The following is a 19026-nucleotide window of genomic DNA, read 5'->3' as shown; positions in this document are numbered from 1 at the left end:
CTTGCGACATATTCGTTCGCAAAGGGTCAGCCGAGTTGTAACCTTGTACAGATCCCAAAGGACCTGTAAAGCAAAAAGTTGATTAGATTGAAAACGAGCGACGGACAAGCCCCAACGTCTCGTGAAGGGGGAAGCTTTACAAACAATTCAACGAGCACCTTGAGTGCAAGAGAGAAAAGAGAAGAAGGAGAAAACAAAGACTTTAGAAGGTAGAACGAACGGTTAAAAGTCCACAAACAATTGCTCATCGGGTGCCGGGCGCGAAGGCAAGTTCCCGTCAAGTTAACGTGTGAACTTATGAAGATTGTTCAACATCTGACACTATACCGAAGCCCCTTCCAGCCTTGTGCCACCCGAGGGGTTCTAAAGTGCTGAGATGGCTAACATTTTGCATGCAGCTACGGTCTGTGGAAAACAAGTCGTGGTACGTGAAAACAGAGCCATTTTGGGACAGTTTTGCCCGACGCGGTGACCAGTCGCACTGTAGCGCTACAACCTATTCGAACATGCATTTTTACAAGCAAAAACAAATAAAACCAAGGCAAAACATGCTGTCAAGCATCTATACATGGATGTAAAAGCGACAAATGGTTCGTTGAACAAAGTTATTGCGGGTGCGCGACGATCGTTCGTGACATATATGTATATACATATATATATTTATATATATATACATACATATATATATATATATATATAAGTAAAATAAAAGGGCGACTACCTCGTCGCCCTTTTTGGCGTGTGGGGAGAAGAAACCTCGGTTTCTTCCCCACACGCGGACAAAAAACCGACGCAATGTCACCTCGTTATATATATATATATATATATATATATATATATATATATATATATATATAAGTAAAAAAATAAATTGTTTTCTACGACATCGCCTCGGCTACGTCGCCTCTTTTTTGCTCGCATGGAAAAGGTGGGGACAAGAAACCGTTTCTTCTCCCCGCGATACTAAGGATTCCTCTCCCCACGCGGATGAGGAGAAGTCTCCGATAGACTGTCACGGACTTAGCCGGTTTTGCCTAAGTCGAGAGGCACCCTTGCGTGTCCGTCCACAAAGGTTAGTATCCCCGAAACCTCCTATGGTCCCTTAGGACCTACAAAAGAGAAAACGGGTTAGAGAATACATCTCACTCGGGATCCACAAGCAATTATTTCATAAAACACTTTATAGCCAATGCAAATTACAAACAGACTTTTACAAGCTCTGAACGGTTGCACAACAAAGGATCCAAAATGGTCCACTACAGACCGAACATCTTTCACAAGTGTTCACATGACACAACCTTTATTTACAAGCCTAAAACGACCACCAAACCCAACTAAAATGGGGCTGTTAAGCCTTTGACCGTCCCTCTACATGCTATGCAAAGCATGAACAAACCAAAAGATACGGACATAGATAGGCATTACATTAGACACCTAGTTTACAGTTTTGTCCATAACATTCTCCCCAACTTATTCCTTCGACGTCCTCATCAAAGCCTTTGCCTCCTCACCGTTGCTAAGTCTTCAATCTTTTGCTTCAACTACAATGCGCCTCTTGGCTCTCAGCTGCTCTTTGTCACTGTTGTTGAGTAGTCGAACTTTTGATCTGTCATGCTGTTTCAACTGGCCAATGACTCTAACTTTAGTGTGGGGTTGGCTGAGTTGTGTTGATCACTGTTGGTTCCTACGGATCCTTCGGATGAAGGAAAAGACCATCCTTACTATGCGTCAGTCTCTCAAATGTCTCATGCTTCTTGAACTAGGTGGATACTTGTTGGAGCTTTAACGAGCATCGCCTCGGAAATTTTTGAAGTTTTTAGGTTCTTCCTCTACAAAATTTGTCCATCGACTCTTCTTTCACTTAGTTGTCACTTCCAAGTAGGTTTGCAACACTTCCGCTTTCGATTGACATTCTATTGGGAAATGAAGCGGATAATCTACTCTCAGTAGCACTGATCACCATTGGTGAGGATTCGATAACTATTGTCTTCCATTAGATTTCTTCGAAGGGTCTTTAAACCTTGGAAAAGCTCCTCTATTGGATAGATAAAAGAATTAGGGTACTCGATTTCGCCCGTTCTCTTAAGAGTTGAGAAGGCAAAGGTTACTTGATTTCGCCCGCCTCCTCGAGGGTTGTACTCCACGGATTGTGCTGAGTACTGGCCTTCGCCTGCTCTTTGCTCACACTTCTGAAACACTTGAAGTATTTACACTCCATGCGTTGAGTTAGTTACTATGATTCACCTTCCCAATGCCATCGAACATCTGGAATGCAGAAAGTTTTCACCCCAACTTGAAGTAAGTCTCTAATAGTTTTGGTCGCCTCTGGGATTGTACCGTCTTCTCCATCAACCCAGCTACCTACTCCACTGAGTAGCAAAGGTACAGCACCACGTACTGCATGCTTCGTTCCTTGGTCATGCACTCTTGCACCAACCCGAAGTCCTCCACTTCTGGCTATCTTGATGAGAAGCTCGTTGACACCGATCTTACAAAATTCCCTAGCCTCTGCCCTTCAACCTTGTCTCGGTACTTGAAGTTTGCCTCTGCATTCTCCACCTCCCCAACCCCTTTCACGACCAAACGCTCTCCCCCCTTGAGAGCAAGGGATCGATGACTTCACGAAAGTCCCACCTCTGCGGTACCATGGCGCTATCATGCCCATGGCCCTACTATCAGTCGCCTCACATCTGCATCCCTCTCTTCGCGATCGATAGATCTGCCAACGCTCCAGCCACGTTCTACACTCTTATGAACCAACTATTCAAAGAGTATTTGGATAAGTTCGTGGTCGTCTACTTGGACAATATTGTCATCAACAGCCAAACGCTCGAGGAGCACGTCGAGCACCTTCGGATAATTTTCAAGGTTCTCAGGGAGAATACTTTGTTCGTGAAAAGGGAGAAGTGCGACTTTGCTCAAACAGAGATCTTATTCTTGGGACATCGAATCGGTGATGGCTCCATTCGGATGGACAAATCGAAGGTGCAAGCTGTTGCGGAATGGCGAACTCCAAAGAAGGTGCTAGAGCTGAGATCCTTCCTTGGTTTCATCAACTACAATCGACGCTTCATAACAGGGTATTCGAAGCATGCAACTCCACTGACGGACTTACTAAAGAAGGAGCAACCTTGGAGGTGGTCTGATAAATGTGAAGTTTTTTCCAAGATCTGAAGGCTGTTGTGTTGGAAGAACCGGTGCTCAAATTGCCGAACTATGGGGAGCCCTTCGAAATCCATACAAATGCTTTAGACTTCACTATTGGGGTACTCATGCAGGAGGGTCATCCGGTGGCCTCCGACAGCCGCAAGCTCAACGAGACCGAGTGGCGGTATCTGGTGCACGAGAAGGAGATGACACCGGTGGTCCACTATCTACGAGTTTGGCGACAATTTGAGGGCCGAGGCCAAGCAAGTCAGTTGCACTCCCACTTCCTTTCAAGGATCAAGGATGGACTGTACAGTGATCCCCAAGCAGTAACCTTGATACAGCTCATCAAATAAGATCAGGCACGACGATTTTGCGTCCAAGAGGGACTCGTTTACATAAAAGGGAATAGGATTTATGTCCCTCGAGTGGACAATTTGAGGCGTGAGCTCTTAAGAGAGTGTCACGATTCCCTTTGGGCTGTGGACATCCGGGCATTCACAGAACCTTGGCTCTCATGGAGAGGGCTTTCTACTGGCCGAAGATGGGTATTGATGTGGAGGAATATGTTCGAACATGCCTCACTTACCAACAAGACAAGGTGGAGCAACGGAAGCCGGTAGGACTTTTGGAGTCGTTGCCCGTACTAGAAAGGTCGTGGGAGAGCATTTCCTTGGATTTTATATCAAGCTTGCCGGCAGTAGAAGGACTCGGATCGATACTCGTGGTGGTCGATCGATTTTCAAAGTATGTAACTTTCATTGCTGCACCCCTACACTGTTTAGCAAAAGAGGCGGCCAAGCTGATGATGAAGAATGTGGTGAAGTATTCAGGAGTCCAGCATAATATCATCAGTGATCGAGACGCTCAGTTCCTAGGACGATTCTGGACCGAGCTATTCAAATTGTTGGGATCTAAGTTATACATCTCCACAAGCCTCCACCCCCTAAACGGATAGCCAAACCGAAGGGATAAACTCGCTCCTGGAGCAATATCTTCGGCACTACGTGAGTACCAACCAACGAGATTAGGTGAAGATGTTGGACATAGCCCAATTCTCCTACAACTTGCAGCGGAGCTCTACGTCCAACAAGAGCCCCTTCGAGATCATTACAGGAAAACAACCGTCAACTCCTCACCTTGGCTATCGGATATACTGGGAGTAGTCCGTCAGCATATCACTTTGCAAAAAAATGACATCGAAATGCAGATATTGCGCGGGCTTACTTGGCGAAGGCGGCCAAAAAGATTAAGTGCGCCGACTTGGGAAGGCGACCGCAAGAGTTCAAAGTCGACGATTTGGTGTTGGTGAAGCTCCCACCAGCATCACTCTAATTCTTTAGGAAAAAGTACACAAAGGATTGGTGCGCAAGTATGAAGGGTCTTTCCCAATTATCAGTAGGGTGGACAACGTCTCCTACAGGTTATAGCGGTTGGTGTGGCTCAAAATTCACAATGATTTTCACGCCAGCAACTTGAAAGTCTACCACTCAGATCTGCAAGATACTTCTCGAAGTGTTTCAACTCTGCAACCCCCCACCAGAGCCTCCTATGAGAAGCGAGTTGAAACCATTATGCGGATCGCAAGATAAAGCTACCCAATGGAGCTGAGCAGACCGCGTACTTGGTGAAGTGGCGAAAGCTTCCCCGAACTGAAACTAGTTGGGAGCCCGAAGACGCCCTACGACATGAAGAAGCAATCATCAACAACTACCAACAAGCGTCGATGAGGGCGTCGACAGTTTAAGTGGGGGAGAATGTCACGAACGGTCATTGCGCACTCGCAACAACTTCATTCAACGAACCGTTCGTCACTTTTGCATGCTTGAATAGAGACACAGCAGCCTGTTTTGCCTTGGTTTTGTGTGTTTTGCTTGTAAAAATACATATTCGAACAGGTTACAGCACTATCGTGCAACCGCTAACCGTGCCAGGCCAAAAAGCTCCAAAATGGCTCTGTTTTCGCGTGTTGTGGGCTGTTTTCTGCAGCCCGCTACCATGCCCAAAACGTCAGCCATCTCAACACCCTAGAACCCCCCCAGGTGGCACAAGATTGGATGCGGCTTCGGTATATTGTCGGGCGTTGAACAATCTTCACAAGTTCGCACGTTTTCTTGACGGGAACTTGCCTTCACGCTTGGCACCCGGTGAGCAACTGTTTGTGGACTTGCAGATATTCATTCAACCTTTCAAAGTCCTTGTTTTCCTCTTTTCTCTCTTTTCTCTTATGCACTCAAGGTGCTTACTAAATTGCTTGTAAAGCTTCCCTCTTCGCGAGACGTCGGGACTTGTTCGTCACTCGTTTTCAATCTAATCAACTTTCTGTTTTACAGGTCCTTTGGGACCTATACGAGATTGCAACTAGGCTAAACCTTTGCGGACGCATATGTCGCAAGGATGCCTCATGACTTAGGCAATGCCAGCTAAGTCCGAGAAGTTGGCGCAAGGGTGCGTCACGACTTAGGCAACTCAAGCTAAGTTCGCGTCTTTGCCATAAGGGTGCCTCACGACTTAGGCAATTCTAGCTAAGTCCATGACAAAACACTCCATCGTTCGCATACAAGCCTTTGCATAAGTATCAAATTCTTCAAGTTAGCAATTCCCCTCACCAATGTGAGCTTTGCACAACTCTTTCAGTCGCTAAACAACCCATTCCACCTTACATGGTCTCATCCTTTACCAAGCGCCTCGCTTGCCTTGAGCACCATCATGTATGGTTGCCAATGTTGGGCCGTAGCTCAAACTCAACCATCGCAACCTTTGTGTGCTACGCATTCTTCCCAGCTTGCTTGTCCTCGTAGTGCCTCTAACATGAAGGGTTGGCTATTCCTCTGAATGTCAATCTCAAATGCCCGCTCCCCCAAACGGTCGCACGTACTGGTTGCCCTCAACACAGCCTCGATAGGTCCCCCACGTTTGCATGCCAAGTGTTTCTATAAGTGCTTCTCCCGCTCTAATACCATCTGTCACGAACTTAACTGGTTTTGCCTAAGTCGTACAGCACCCTTGCGTGTCCGTCCGCAAATGTCAGCCTCCCTAAAACCTCCTATGGTCCTTTAGGACCTACAAAAGCGAAAACGGGTTAGAGAATACGTCTCACTCGGGAGTCACAAGCAATCATTTCATAAAACACTTTATAGCCAATGTAAATTACAAACAAACTTTTACAAGCTCTGAACGGTTGCACAACAGAGGATCCAAAATGGTCCACTATAGACCGAACATCTCTCACAAGTGTTCACATGACACGAACTTTATTTACAAGTCTAAAACGACCACCAAACCCAACTAAAATGAGGTTGTTAAGCCTTTGACCATCCCTCCACATGCTGTACAAAGCATGAATAAACCAAAAGCAGTGATTTAAAAAGGCGCTCGAGCACTCGCCTAGGTGCTCGGGCGAGGCAAGGCGAGGCCCGAGCGCCTCGCTTAACATCCAGGTGGCGCGGTTCAAAAAGGCGTTGCCTGGGCGCTCGCTCGAGCCCAGGCACTGGGCGCTTCGGGCGAGCGCCTGGGTTAAACCAGGTGACCGAACTAGGATTTTAGGTCTGGTTCGGTCTCCAATGGTTAGTTGGTTCAATCGAACCAACTAAAATCGATATCAGCGACAACCCAACCCTAACCCTCGTTGTCATTGCTGCTCCCGATCCCGATCCCGCTGCTCGCCGCTGTCGCTGTTGCTATCGCCGCTCCCTGCTCCCGCTCTTGCTCCCACTGTCGCTGCTCGCCGCTGCCGCTGCCTCCTTACACTCCCGCTGTCGCTACCTCCTTACACTCCGGCTGTCGCTGCCTCCTTACACTCCTGCTCCTGTTGCCGCTGCCTCCTTACACTCCCGTTGCCGCTGCCTCCTTACACTCCCGCTACCGCTGCCGCTTCCTCTTTTCTCATTCAGCACCCCTTACACTCTTCCTTCTTCTCCTTCTTTATATTGTTAATAGTATATACAGTATACTGTTAATAGTATACTGTATACAATTAACAATATACTTTATACTGTTAATATTATTAGGTTTATTTGAAATTATTAATTTTCAATACTGTTAATAGATTAATAATATATTATTTTGATTTTAATACTGTTATTAAATTAATAATATGTTATTTTGATTTTAATACTGTTAATTTTCTTAATTTAATAGCATATTTTTATTTAAATTTTTAAATAATTATATTTATTAATTATATTATATATTTTTATATTTTAGCATCTCGCTTCGCTCGAGCGAGCGCCTAGCGCCTTGGGCGTTTTTGGACCTTAGTGCCTATTGGCGCCTAGCGCTTTTTAAATCACTGACCAAAAAACACGGACATACATGACTATTACATTAAACACCCTGTTTACAGTTTTGTCCGTGACAAGACGAGGAGGGAGAGCAGCGCCGATCTCCAAGTTCTCCTCTTCTTCTCCCTCTTCTTTCTTCTCCCTCGATTAATACCATCATTCTCCCTCTTCTTTCTTCTCCCTCGGTTAATACCACCCGATAGCGAGTGGTGACGACCAGTTTAGGACGGTAACGGGGCGAAAATAGCCCCAATCGATGGTATCGCCCAATAGCGGGCGGTCCGTGTACCGGTCTACTGGCGGACCGTTACGTATCACCCATACCAAAATTAAAATCTTTAGATTTGACTAAGTCGTACAGCACCCTTGCATGTCCATCCAAATAGGGTCAATCTCCCCAAAACCTCTTTTGATCCCCAATAATATGCAAAAGAGAAGATGGGTTAGAGAAAGCGATTAACTCGAGATCCCACAAGTAACCATTTCAGCAAACACTTGATAGATAATGCAAATTACAAATATAGATTTCGAAACCTCTAAACAATCGTGCTACAAAGGGTCCGAGGTTGCCCGTCGCGGCCAAAAGTCTCCACAAGTGCCCATATGACACTGCTGTGGAACAAGACAGCGAACCAGCCCTAAACAATACCCCAAAGGCCCATCCAGTCATGTGCCACCCGGGTAGTTCCCGAGTGTTGTGCTGGCTGACACTCCACACCACTCTATAGAGCTAAAAAACCCCCAAAATGACTGTCTGGATGGTTTGTTTTTGGGCAATTTCACCTCTTCGCAATAAGTCTATACAACTTACGTTTACAAGCCTGAAATGAACACAAAATCCAACTAAAATAAAGTTGACAAACCTACTGCAAGCCCTCTACATGTGCAAGGCATAAACAAAACCGAAAGACACAGATATATACAAACATTACATCAAACACCTTATTTACAATTTTGTTCGTGACAGTACCGTGACATACCATCAGGTACAAGTGATACATATCGATCCGAAAAAGAACTGATATCGGCAGTACATACCGATCTATTGATACGCCCACCGTACCATGTGTTAATACATCATATGGATCGGTACGTATTGTACCAATGGTCGATCGATATAATGGTACCGGTCACACGAACCATGAATAAAATTACATGAACAATCTAAAGTTAGCAAATCTATTTGAGAATTTTATGGAAAAATAAAGAAAACCCATTAGAATGGTCCAAAAGGAGATTGCTTGATTATTATTTGATGGTCAAAAGGGGAAAAAATTAGATAAATTCTTTTTCTAGAGCAATGCTGCTTTTTTTTTATAGAGCATGCTGCTTAAAATACACTGCAAAAGAACTACTTGTACTCAGTTGAGGTTCAAATGTCACAATACACACTGCGTAGAAAAATAGTGATGAGCCCAAAGTTCAAGAAACTAAAACAAATTGTTAATTTTGCTTACCGGAAGTTTCAATACCTCACAGAGCTTTGATAACTTTGGCTTCAACGAAAGATGAAGGTTCCTTTGAGAGGAACTTAATTTCTCTCTCCCATTTAAATCAACCTCGTGAGGCTTATTTACATCAGAAGTACCATCAGACATTGGAGACACATGTGATACATCCTTTCCTTGACATGTTAGTTGTGCTTCTGCAACATTTAATCCCACAACAAAATAAAGAATATCAAAATCGCCAAGAAAGATGACATATTGCAATCCAATTCTTAACAGTACAGTAATACCAGTCTCTGTCTGCAAGCTACTTGACATGAAAGCTGCTTTAGTCATGAAACTAAGAGATGGCTGATCATGATTTCCAGACAACAAATTGCTATTGCCTTCAGCTTGTCTTCCTTGAAATGAACATTCCGAATATAGTGGATCAACAGTATTGCTGCTAACCACCTTCCTCCGCTTTTTCTCTGCTTTTTCATTTTCTGATTCAGGTGGCATTACAAGTTTGTCCATATTGTGAACCTTTCTACGACTTCTCTGACTATGAGATGGCTTAGAAATGTATCGCCATTGAGGATGTCTTCCTTCCAATAAATTTGACCAGAAACTGCACAGATCTTTATCGAATGAGGAGGCTCCTTGCTCACCAGCCAAAACTATATTTCTTGAATAGGATGCTCCACTCTGCTGGACCTTTACCAAAATTGAACATTTGCTAGGAATATAGGCTGGTATTTTTGTTAATATTTCCAGCACATCATTAAGCAGAAGCATTTTATCAGAGGAATTTGGAGAATAATTATCCAAGGATTGAAGTTGATGGAACTTTTCTAGTCGGTGAAAGAGGCATGAGGCACCCCAACTAAGAAGCGAATGGCAGACACTAGGGCTTACGTTATCCATATTGTTGTCAAGTATCATATCCTGCTTTGCAAGAATTAAAAGTTTTTCCTCTATTGTAAAGGATGAATATAGACGAAAAACAGCTACATAATCACGCAGTGATTCAATAGTTATCTTCTGAAGCGCACGTAGATCATTCAATGGATTCCAATCACTATCATAAATTATAATAGCGTCAATGCATGCAAGTTTGATGCTTGGTAAGCATGCACGATTTTCAATTAAAAAGACAAATCTTCCTCTCTCCTTGTCATTAAACATGTTCAGTGCAGCCAGTTTCTTTGACATTGCTATTCCACGATCAATACGCTCATAGGAATCACCACCGAATCTTTGACGAAGAAAGTCATCCAAAATATCACCAATTGAAGTCTTTCCAGCTCTGCCAGTTGACTATCATATTCAAAAGTTTAAATGAGAACAAATAAAGAATGCAAAGTTTAATAACAAAAAAGAAAGTTATTCTGACAAAATTAATGCCAGCAACATCAGGACTTCAAACATAAGTTTCACATTTAAAATATCATATAAGCAGGAAAAGTTTAAATGTTTCTTCGCCCTTAGGTTTTTCGAATAAATAATTCGGTTTAATCCACAATCATGGAAATGAGCAACAAAAGACTCTGAGATTTTTTTTTAAAAAAAGGGTACTCAGTTATGTAAACTAAACATGCCAGAGTGCCTCAGTCCAATATTAAAATGGAAAATAATTATTTGGAATCTTAACTGAATCCAAAATATGAAACCAATTCTATGGCAAATATATCATGATATGATCATTGAAGCAACACATGAAAGCACTAACCAGGGCTGCAAAAGAAGACAAGTAATTCTTATAAATATAATATTTTGTCATGTCATATAACTTCAGCAAGAAACTATGCTATTTATCAGACCATATAAACTATGCTATTTATACGTGAAAGCACCAAATAAAGAAAGGGCACATATTGCTCCAAGTGAATAAGGATCCCATCCACGGTACCAACAAATAATAATATTTTTAAGGTGTGGTTTTGCAGAGAAGCATCTCAAGTTGTTTGTGTAAACAATCAAGAATCAGCAAGCTCAGAAAAAGCAAATAAAGAGAAAAAAAAAGTCCTGTATCTGACCAGGTGGCCACCACTTCGCATTAGGAGTATCATGCAAAGCGCATATTAGGTTGGCAAAATATCAACAAAAAGCAGGAAGGGAAGAAAAAATATTTATATATATCACAAAGGCAAACGATCTGCATCAATAGTGGTACATGGATCGGGAGTTTCTTACCCCCTCATTATTTGTTTTCTTTCTTTGTTCCCCTTTTTCTTAGTTTTATTTTTCCTCTGCCTGCTTGTCACGAACGGTCGTCGCGCACTCGCAACAACTCCATTCAACGAACCGTTCATCATTGACACCTACATGTACAGCTGCTTGACAGCATGTTTTCTCTTGGTTTTGGGTCATTTTGCTTGTAAAAATGTAAGTTCGAACAAGCTGCAGCGTTACAAAGCGACCGCTCACCGAACCGAGCAAAACAGCCCCAAAACAGCTCCGTTTTCGTGTGTTGCGGGCTGATTTCTGGAATCTGCCTCCACTTACCAAAACGTCAGCCATCTCAGCCCCTTGGAACCCCTCGGGTGGCACAGGGCTGGATAGGGCTTCGGTATAGTACCGGGCGTTGAACACTCATTCGCAAGTTCGCTCGTTGCCTTGACGGGAACTTGTTGTCGCGCCCGGGACTCGGTGAGCAACTGTTTGTGGGCTTGCAGCTGTTCGTTCAACCTTCTAAAGCCCTTGTTTTCCCCCTCTCCCTCTTTTCTCTTGTGCACGTAAGGTGCTCGCTGAATTGCTTGTAAAGCTTCCCCTCTTTTCGTGAGACGTCGGGACTTGTCCGTCGCTCGTTCTTTCAAACTAATCAACTTTCTCTTTTACAGGTCCTTCGGGACCTGCGAGAGGTTGCAAGTGGGCTGATCTTTGCGGAGCAATATCGTAAGGGCGAAGCGCGACTTAGGCAACGCAAGCTAAGTTCGCGTCTTGACCGCAAGGATGCCTCATGCCTTAGGCAATTCCAGCTAAGGCCGTGACATGCTGTGTAACTGTACAGGAATATGGCATGTTTTGCCAACAGCATGTACTTATATTGGCTAACCATATAAGAAGATCAGATATTGTAATATTTTTATTTAGAGTTTGGAAGTGGATGAGTAGGGAGGTAAGAATAGTTGGGATTGGAGGAAAAATAAGAAAAAAGGAAGTACATATACACTTCAATTATGAGTATAGGTCATGTATGGATCCACATAAACTGAAAACTCACACCCACATCAAACAAGACAAGTTGACTACAGTATTAGATTGCTTATTTCTATAGTAACTGTATTTAGTTTAATTGGTCCAAACAACTTCATTGAGGACAAGCTCAAGCAAAGTGCCCAGTTTGAGGACAATCGAGTGGGAATTTAATTAGTGTTGGTTTAAATTAATCAGATAAATCTAATATAACTGCTAGATTTGATCAAGTGAGTATCTAATCGGGATTGTGCTCATTTTTATTGAACCAAAAGAGATCAATTCTCATCAGGAACCTAGTTGTAAAACCAGTTTCATAGATAAATTCATAAGATAAATTAAGATCAGGATGAGCACGTGATCTACAATTGGGTTCAGCAAAATAAATCAGTATCAGATCAAATGATTGCAATCAGTCCGGGAATACAACATAAAAATATAAAACATAAGAAATAAAAAAGAAAGTTCACTAAAGAAAATTTGAGGAAAAAAATATTATATGCTAAACATTCCTTTACCTTCATAAATATTTAATTTTCTAAAATGACATATGAAATTGAAAACACAAAGTTAAAAACTATGTGAAATATAATCCTAAAAAATAAAAATAATGAAAAAAAATCCAGAAAAAAATCATTTATACACAAGGCTCAAAATTCATCCACTTGCAGTTTTAAACATAGCAACAGACCAATTATAACCATAAAGGCTCTTTAATCACCATGCAAAAGAAGTATCAGGTAATAATGAGACAAATTAAGGTGTCATTCAGAGAGAGTGCCTATGGATCTTGAAATTAATTGAAAGCACTGTAACACCTCACTTCTCTGTAGCAACATATATGGTAAGAGCAATAATTGTCCTCTTTTATCCTCTCACAATGTACTCTCTACTCTCTAGTCTCTTCTTTATTTTACTAACAATGGATGTTTAAGATAATAAAAATAGTTAGTAGTGGCAAATGCGATGACTGCAATGATAGTTGTAGTGAATAACAAACAAAATGAGGGAAGCATCTTCTTTGTTTCATGATGGGCTTCTGTCTTTTCTTCAACCTCAACTTCCTCTTCTTTTTTCTATCCTATTCTTTTTCTTCTATTGAGGTTGCCATATTACCTAGATTAACCAAAATCAACTAACTTCAATTAAGGTTGATGCATCTAATTCATTTTGACCCATCTTTGAGTAAAGCTAAGAATTTTGCTAAAATCAGGTGTATCAAATCGAAATCAACGAAGTATCCAAACTATCTCTATATAAAGTTTTCAAGACTAAATTGCATAGAACTACCAAACTATTGTAACTTAATTGTTTGGCATCTAATTTTCACAGAAATAGTGTCATTAGATACCAATTCATCTCCTAGTTATCTTCAAGGTTGTTGAACTCATGATCTGGGCCGTTGGATCATGTGATTATGGCCCAGGTCAGACCTCACGAGTCCGGTCAGATGTTGTACTATAATAAGGGTAGAATCAACCCGATTTGCATGTTGACTTAATAAGTTCGGTCGACTCATTAAGATTGGTCAATTTGGATGAGTCGACTCGAACTGATTGAATCAACTCAGATGTATATAAAAGAAAAAAAGAAAAACTAACCTTAATGTCGAAGGAGCAACGATACTACGAGACACAACATGCCTTAATCATTGTTGTCGCTAGAGACGAGAAGCTCGTCGACAGCCATTCAACGTTGTTGATCGCCACAGCTTCCTGCAGAAGCGACAAGGAAATGAACCCTATCTGTTGCTGTGGCCCGTGAGGGGAGCGAGTTGCAGCCTCCCTACCTCGATGATCATTCAACATTGCTTATTGTTGCAAGAATCGTTTCTCCTCATCTCTCCTACGTCTCATCTCCTTTCCTTTCTTCTCCTACCATCTTCTTCCTTCTCCTCTCCTCTCCTCCCTTTTTTCCTCTCTTCCTGTCCACTCTCCTTACTTTTCCTCTCTTCTTGTCCCCTCTCCTTACTTTTCCACTCATCTTCTCCCATCTCTTCTCCTTTCCTCCCCTCTCAAGGCTGCACAGCGACCACTCATTGAATTGGGCTAAACTGGGCCAAAACTATCCAATTTTTGGTTCGATGAAAAATGCTAACCATCTCAAACCCCTAGAACCCGGGGTTGTCACGGACAAACTTCTAAATAGGATGTTTGATGTAATGCTTATGTATGTCCGTATCTTTTGGTATGTTCATGCTCTACACAGCATGTAGAGGAACGACCGAAGGCTTAATAGTCCCATTTTTAGTTAGGTTGGTGGCCGCTTTACGCTTGTAAATAAAGATTGTGTCATGTGGACACGTGTGAGAGATATTCGGTCTGTAATGGACCATTTTACCCTTTGTTGTGCAACTGTTCAGAGTTTGTAAAGTTTGTTTGTAATTTGAATTGTCTATGAAGTGTTTTCGGAGATGTTTGCATGTGGATCCCGAGTGAGGCATTTTCTCTATCCTGTTCGCTCTTTTGGGGGTCCTAAGGGACCATGGGAAGCTTCGGGGAGGCTGACCTTTGCGGACGGACACGCAAGGGTGCCGTACGACTTAGGCAAAACCAGTTAAGTCCGTGAAAGATGGTCTCAGAGCGGGACAAGCACTCATAGAAACACTTGGCATGCAAACGTGGGGGACCTAGCGGGGCTGCGTTGAGGGCAGTCAGCACACGCGCGACCGTTTAGGAGAAAACGAGCATGGAGATGTAGGGAAAAGGAGTCGCTCGGAGGAGCGAGCATCTGAGATTGGCATTCAGAGGAATGGCCAACCCTTCGCGCAAGAGGCACCACGAGAACAGACAAGCTTGGAAGAATGCAGAGCGCACAAAGGTTGGGATGGCTGAGTTTGAGCTACGGCTCAACGTTGACAACCATACTTGATGGTGCTCAAGGCAAACGAGGCGCTTGGTAAAGGATGAGACCATCCAAGGTGGAATGAGTTGCTCAGCGACCGAAAGAGTTGTGCAAAGCTCACAGAGGTGAGGGGAATTACTAACTTAAAGAATTCGGTACTCATGCATGGGCTTGTATGCGGACGATGGAATGTTCGCGGCCATCCCAAGGCGACCGAAACTCGGCACTATGGAGCATTGAAACTTTCTCTTTGGCACGTGAAGGATAGGTCTGTATGAGGCTAAAGTGTGCAACGAGTTCAGCATGTTGCTAAGCCTTGAGTGGTGCAGCGGGGGCTGTATTGACGTGGAGTCGCAATCTAGCAAGTGTGTTTGCAGGAGGCAGAACAATGCACAGTTTGTTCAACAGATCGGAGTAGTCCAAGGGGATGGTGGTCTCCAAAACGAAGAGAGATGTTACTCCAACGGTGGTCTCATCAAGATAGCCGAAAGTGAAGGACTTCGGGTCATGCAAGAGTGCACGACCAAGGAACGAAGCAGGCAATACGCGGTGGTGTACCTTCGCTACTCAGGGGAGTAGGCGGCAGGGTTGATGCAGAAGACGGTACAATCCCAAAGGCGACCAAATCTATTAGAGAACTACTCCAAGTTGGGGTGAAAACTTACTGCATTCCAGAAGTTCGATGGCATTGAGAAGGTGAATCACAGTAGCTAAGTCAACGCAAGGAGTGCAAACACTTCAAGTGCTTCAGAAGTGTGAGCAAAGAGCAGGCGAAGGCTAGTAACCAGCTCGATGCATGGAGCACAACCTCGAGGAGGCGGGCGAAGTCAAGTAACCTATGCCTTCTCAACTCTTAAGAGAATGGGCGAAACCAAGTACCCCAATTCTCTTATCTATCCAGCAGAGGAGCTCTGCATATGTTCAAAGACCTTTCGAAGATAATGGAAGACAATAGTTATCAAATCCTCACCAACGGTGATCAGTATTACTGAGAGTAGATTGTCCGCTTCATTTCCCAACGAAATGCCAATCGAAAGAGAAAGTGATGCGAACCTACTTGGATGTGACAACTAAGTGAAAGAAGAGTTAATGAGCAAATTCTATGGAGGAATGACCCAAAACTTCATCAGTTTGCGAGGCGATGCTCGTTAAAGCTCAAATAAGCATCCACCCAGTTCAAGCAGCATGAGGCATTTGAGAGACTAGCGTAGTAAGGATGGTCTTTTCCTTCATCTGGAGGATCCGCAGGAACCAACAGGGATCAACACAACTCAGCCAACCCCACACTAGAGTCAGAGTCATTGGCGAGTTGAAGCAGCATGGCGGATCAAAGGTTCGACTACTCAAAAGCAGCAGCGGAGAGCAGCTGGGAGCCAAGAGGCGCATTGCAGCTGGAGCAGAAGATTGAAGACTCAGCAAAGGCGAGGAGTTGCAGTGTCAACAGAGGCTTCGACGAGGACGTCGAAGGAATAAGTGGGGGAGAATGTCACGGACAAACTTCTAAACAGAATGTTTGATGTAATGCTTATGTATGTCCGTGTCTTTTGGTATATTCATGCTCTGCACAGCATGTAGAGGGACGGCCGAAGGCTTAATAGTCTCATTTTTAGTTAGGTTGGTGGCCGCTTTAGGCTTGTAAATAAATGTTGTATCATGTGGACACGTGTAAGAGATTTTCGGTCTGTAATGGACTATTTTACGCTTTGTTGTGCAACTGTTCAAAGCTTGTAAAGTATGTTTGTAATTTGCATTGTCTATGAAGTGTTTTCGGAGATGTTTGCTTGTGGATCCCGAGTGAGGCGTTTTCTCTATCCTGTTCTCTCTTTTGGGGGTCCTAAGGGACCATGGGAGGCTTCGGGGAGGCTGACCTTTGCGGACGGACACGCAAGGGTCCCGCACGACTTAAGCAAAACCAGCTAAGTTCGTGACAGGGTGGAACAGAGCTGGACAGGGTGGCACAGAGCTGGACAGGGCTTTTGGGTAGTGTTGGGCCCTTTGCATTCACAAGTTTGTACACAAAGTGTGTATAGACTTGCCTAATACAAACTTAAAGAAACTCTACTACGATGTTTTGGAAGTTAATGGAACTTAATGCAAGTTCCTCAAAATGAGCTTAGAGAAACTTTATCAACACCAGCAACAACTCTTTGGGGTAGAGAACTCGCAAGAGTAGGCAAAATCTCGAATCGACACAATGCAATCTCGAGTCGACCAACAAATGGAAGACACCAAAGAGCCCGTGCAACACCTACGAGAAGTAGTGGCTGATCTCACGGCATGAATTACAATGCTCAAAAGTGATCTATATGTAGGAGGGGACAACACATGCATCACTCTGCCACAAAATTTGATGGCACCCAAGCCACACAACTACAGGGGTTCTAGGGACGCAAAGGAACTCAAAAATTTTCTTTAGACGTGGAGAAGTACTTCCAGGCAACGAAGCCTAATTCTGAAGAGACCATTGTTTGTTTTAGAAGAGAATTGGATATCCAAACAATGCTTTCGAACTCGGACACGACCATCGCTTAATAGCTCATCCAACTACTTCCTCATTGGAGGCTTGGGCAGACAAGCCCAAACGAGCAAACATCGTGGCTGATGCCTTAGGCAAAAAGGTGGAATTGTTGAATGCAATGCAACCGAAAGGCTTCCAGCCAAGCGAGTCAATTGCAATCCTACTTTCTTTCCAAGATCAAGGATAGACTGTACAATGATCCCTAGATAGTAACCTCGATGCAACTGATCAAAGAGAGTAAGGCTCGACAATTTTAGGTCCCAAAGGGACTTGTCTACACCTAAGGGAATAGAGTTTATGTTTCATGAGCAAACAATTTGATGCATGAACTCTTGAAAGAGTGTCACAATTCCCAATAGGTGGGGCATTCAAGTATCTATGAAACTTCGACTCTAGTAGAGTGGACCTTTTGTTGACTAATGCTGAGGACTGATGTGAAGGTATATGTTCGGACGTGCCTCACATGCTAATAAGACAAGGTGAAGCAACGAATGTCATGGAACAATACAAACTAGGTATTCGACGCTTTGCAGCAATGTTCCCACAGCACAATAATTCTCTCACGTAGAAGAGGCAAAAGTTAAAGGGCAGCCTGAACGTGATAAAGACACTGAAGAAAGAGTGGCCGAATTAAAACTATGGCTCAACCTTGTCAACCGAAACTTGACGGGTGTTTGAACTTTGACGCATGTCCATGATGCATTTCGGCTCTTTTGTTTTATATTTTCGAGTGTTTTTACGAAGTACATGATAGAAAATACTATTAGACAACCCTATTTTGGTTTGTTTTCTTTTTCTATCTTGTAAAACTCGAAAATGTTTTTAGTTGTGTAGTGCCATACAAAGGGGAAAATAGCCAAAACAACCCCATTCTCGTGTGCCACAAGCTAATTTCTAATCGACAGCCACGCGATGTGAAATGTCAGTTGTCTCAACACCTTAGAACCCTTGGGTGGCACCAGGGCAGATGCCGCCTTGGTTACATGTCTGAGAGGTGAGGCAACATCTTTAGTGTGTCCGCTTTTTGTTCAACGAAAGTGTTTGGTGAACATTAGGCCTTCAAGACCCCCTTCTGTGTGTAACCATTCAGCCCATTTTTAAGAGCCTTTTGTGCCTAATAAAAGTTGATTACTTTAAGTTGCTTGTGATCCCAAATATTGTACTCTTTTCATGTGCAATGGTAGCATATTACTCGTATATTCACCATGTGCAATGGTCCACAAGTCCTTTGTGGACCACACAAGGTTAAGGTCTAGGTTGACCCTTGCGGACAAATATCGCTGGGGTGTCGCACGCCTTAAGCAATCCCATTTAAGGACGTGACAAAGTGATATAAGAGCAAATCAAGCAAACGCGTGGCAAAACTAGCACGCTGTACAAAAGAGGCAACAACAGTGCATGATCATTCCTAAGAAATAGTCTCTTTCATTCTCTTCTTCTGTCTTCCTGAGTCCCATATTTGTCAACACTTCGAACAAACCATTAAGCATCAGAGGGACTGAGTTAGGTTTCCTTGACCTAGGTCTTGTTGTAGGATCCCAGACAGTGTTCAGGAGCAACATATACCAAATCGGCATCCAGATCAACACCCAAATCCTACTCGACAAAG

At 43.3% G+C, this 19026-nt stretch overlaps 1 protein-coding gene across 8 annotated transcripts in view; it reads right to left on the bottom strand.

Annotated features, from left to right (window-relative positions):
* Positions 1 to 19026, bottom strand: part of LOC103972914 (uncharacterized) — an 81161-nt gene that overhangs the window by 31612 nt on the left and 30523 nt on the right. For 6 of the 8 annotated variants that reach the window (XR_010513482.1, XM_065183364.1, XM_065183363.1 and 3 more), the window contains one exon: positions 8888 to 10177. Coding sequence is in view for 7 of the 8 variants with exons in the window: in XM_065183364.1 (XP_065039436.1) it covers positions 8888 to 10177 (1290 nt within the window). In the remaining variant the exon portion in view is untranslated. The remainder of the gene's footprint in view (positions 1 to 8887; positions 10178 to 19026) is intronic. The other 2 variants (XM_065183368.1, XM_065183366.1) reach the window with 2 other exon arrangements.

The sequence above is a fragment of the Musa acuminata genome, chromosome BXJ1-5 (assembly GCF_036884655.1).
Source record: "Musa acuminata AAA Group cultivar baxijiao chromosome BXJ1-5, Cavendish_Baxijiao_AAA, whole genome shotgun sequence".
Taxonomy (NCBI): Eukaryota; Viridiplantae; Streptophyta; class Magnoliopsida; order Zingiberales; family Musaceae; genus Musa; species Musa acuminata.
The sequence above is the reverse complement of the archived record's forward strand: the minus strand, read 5'-3'. Positions and strand labels throughout refer to the sequence as shown.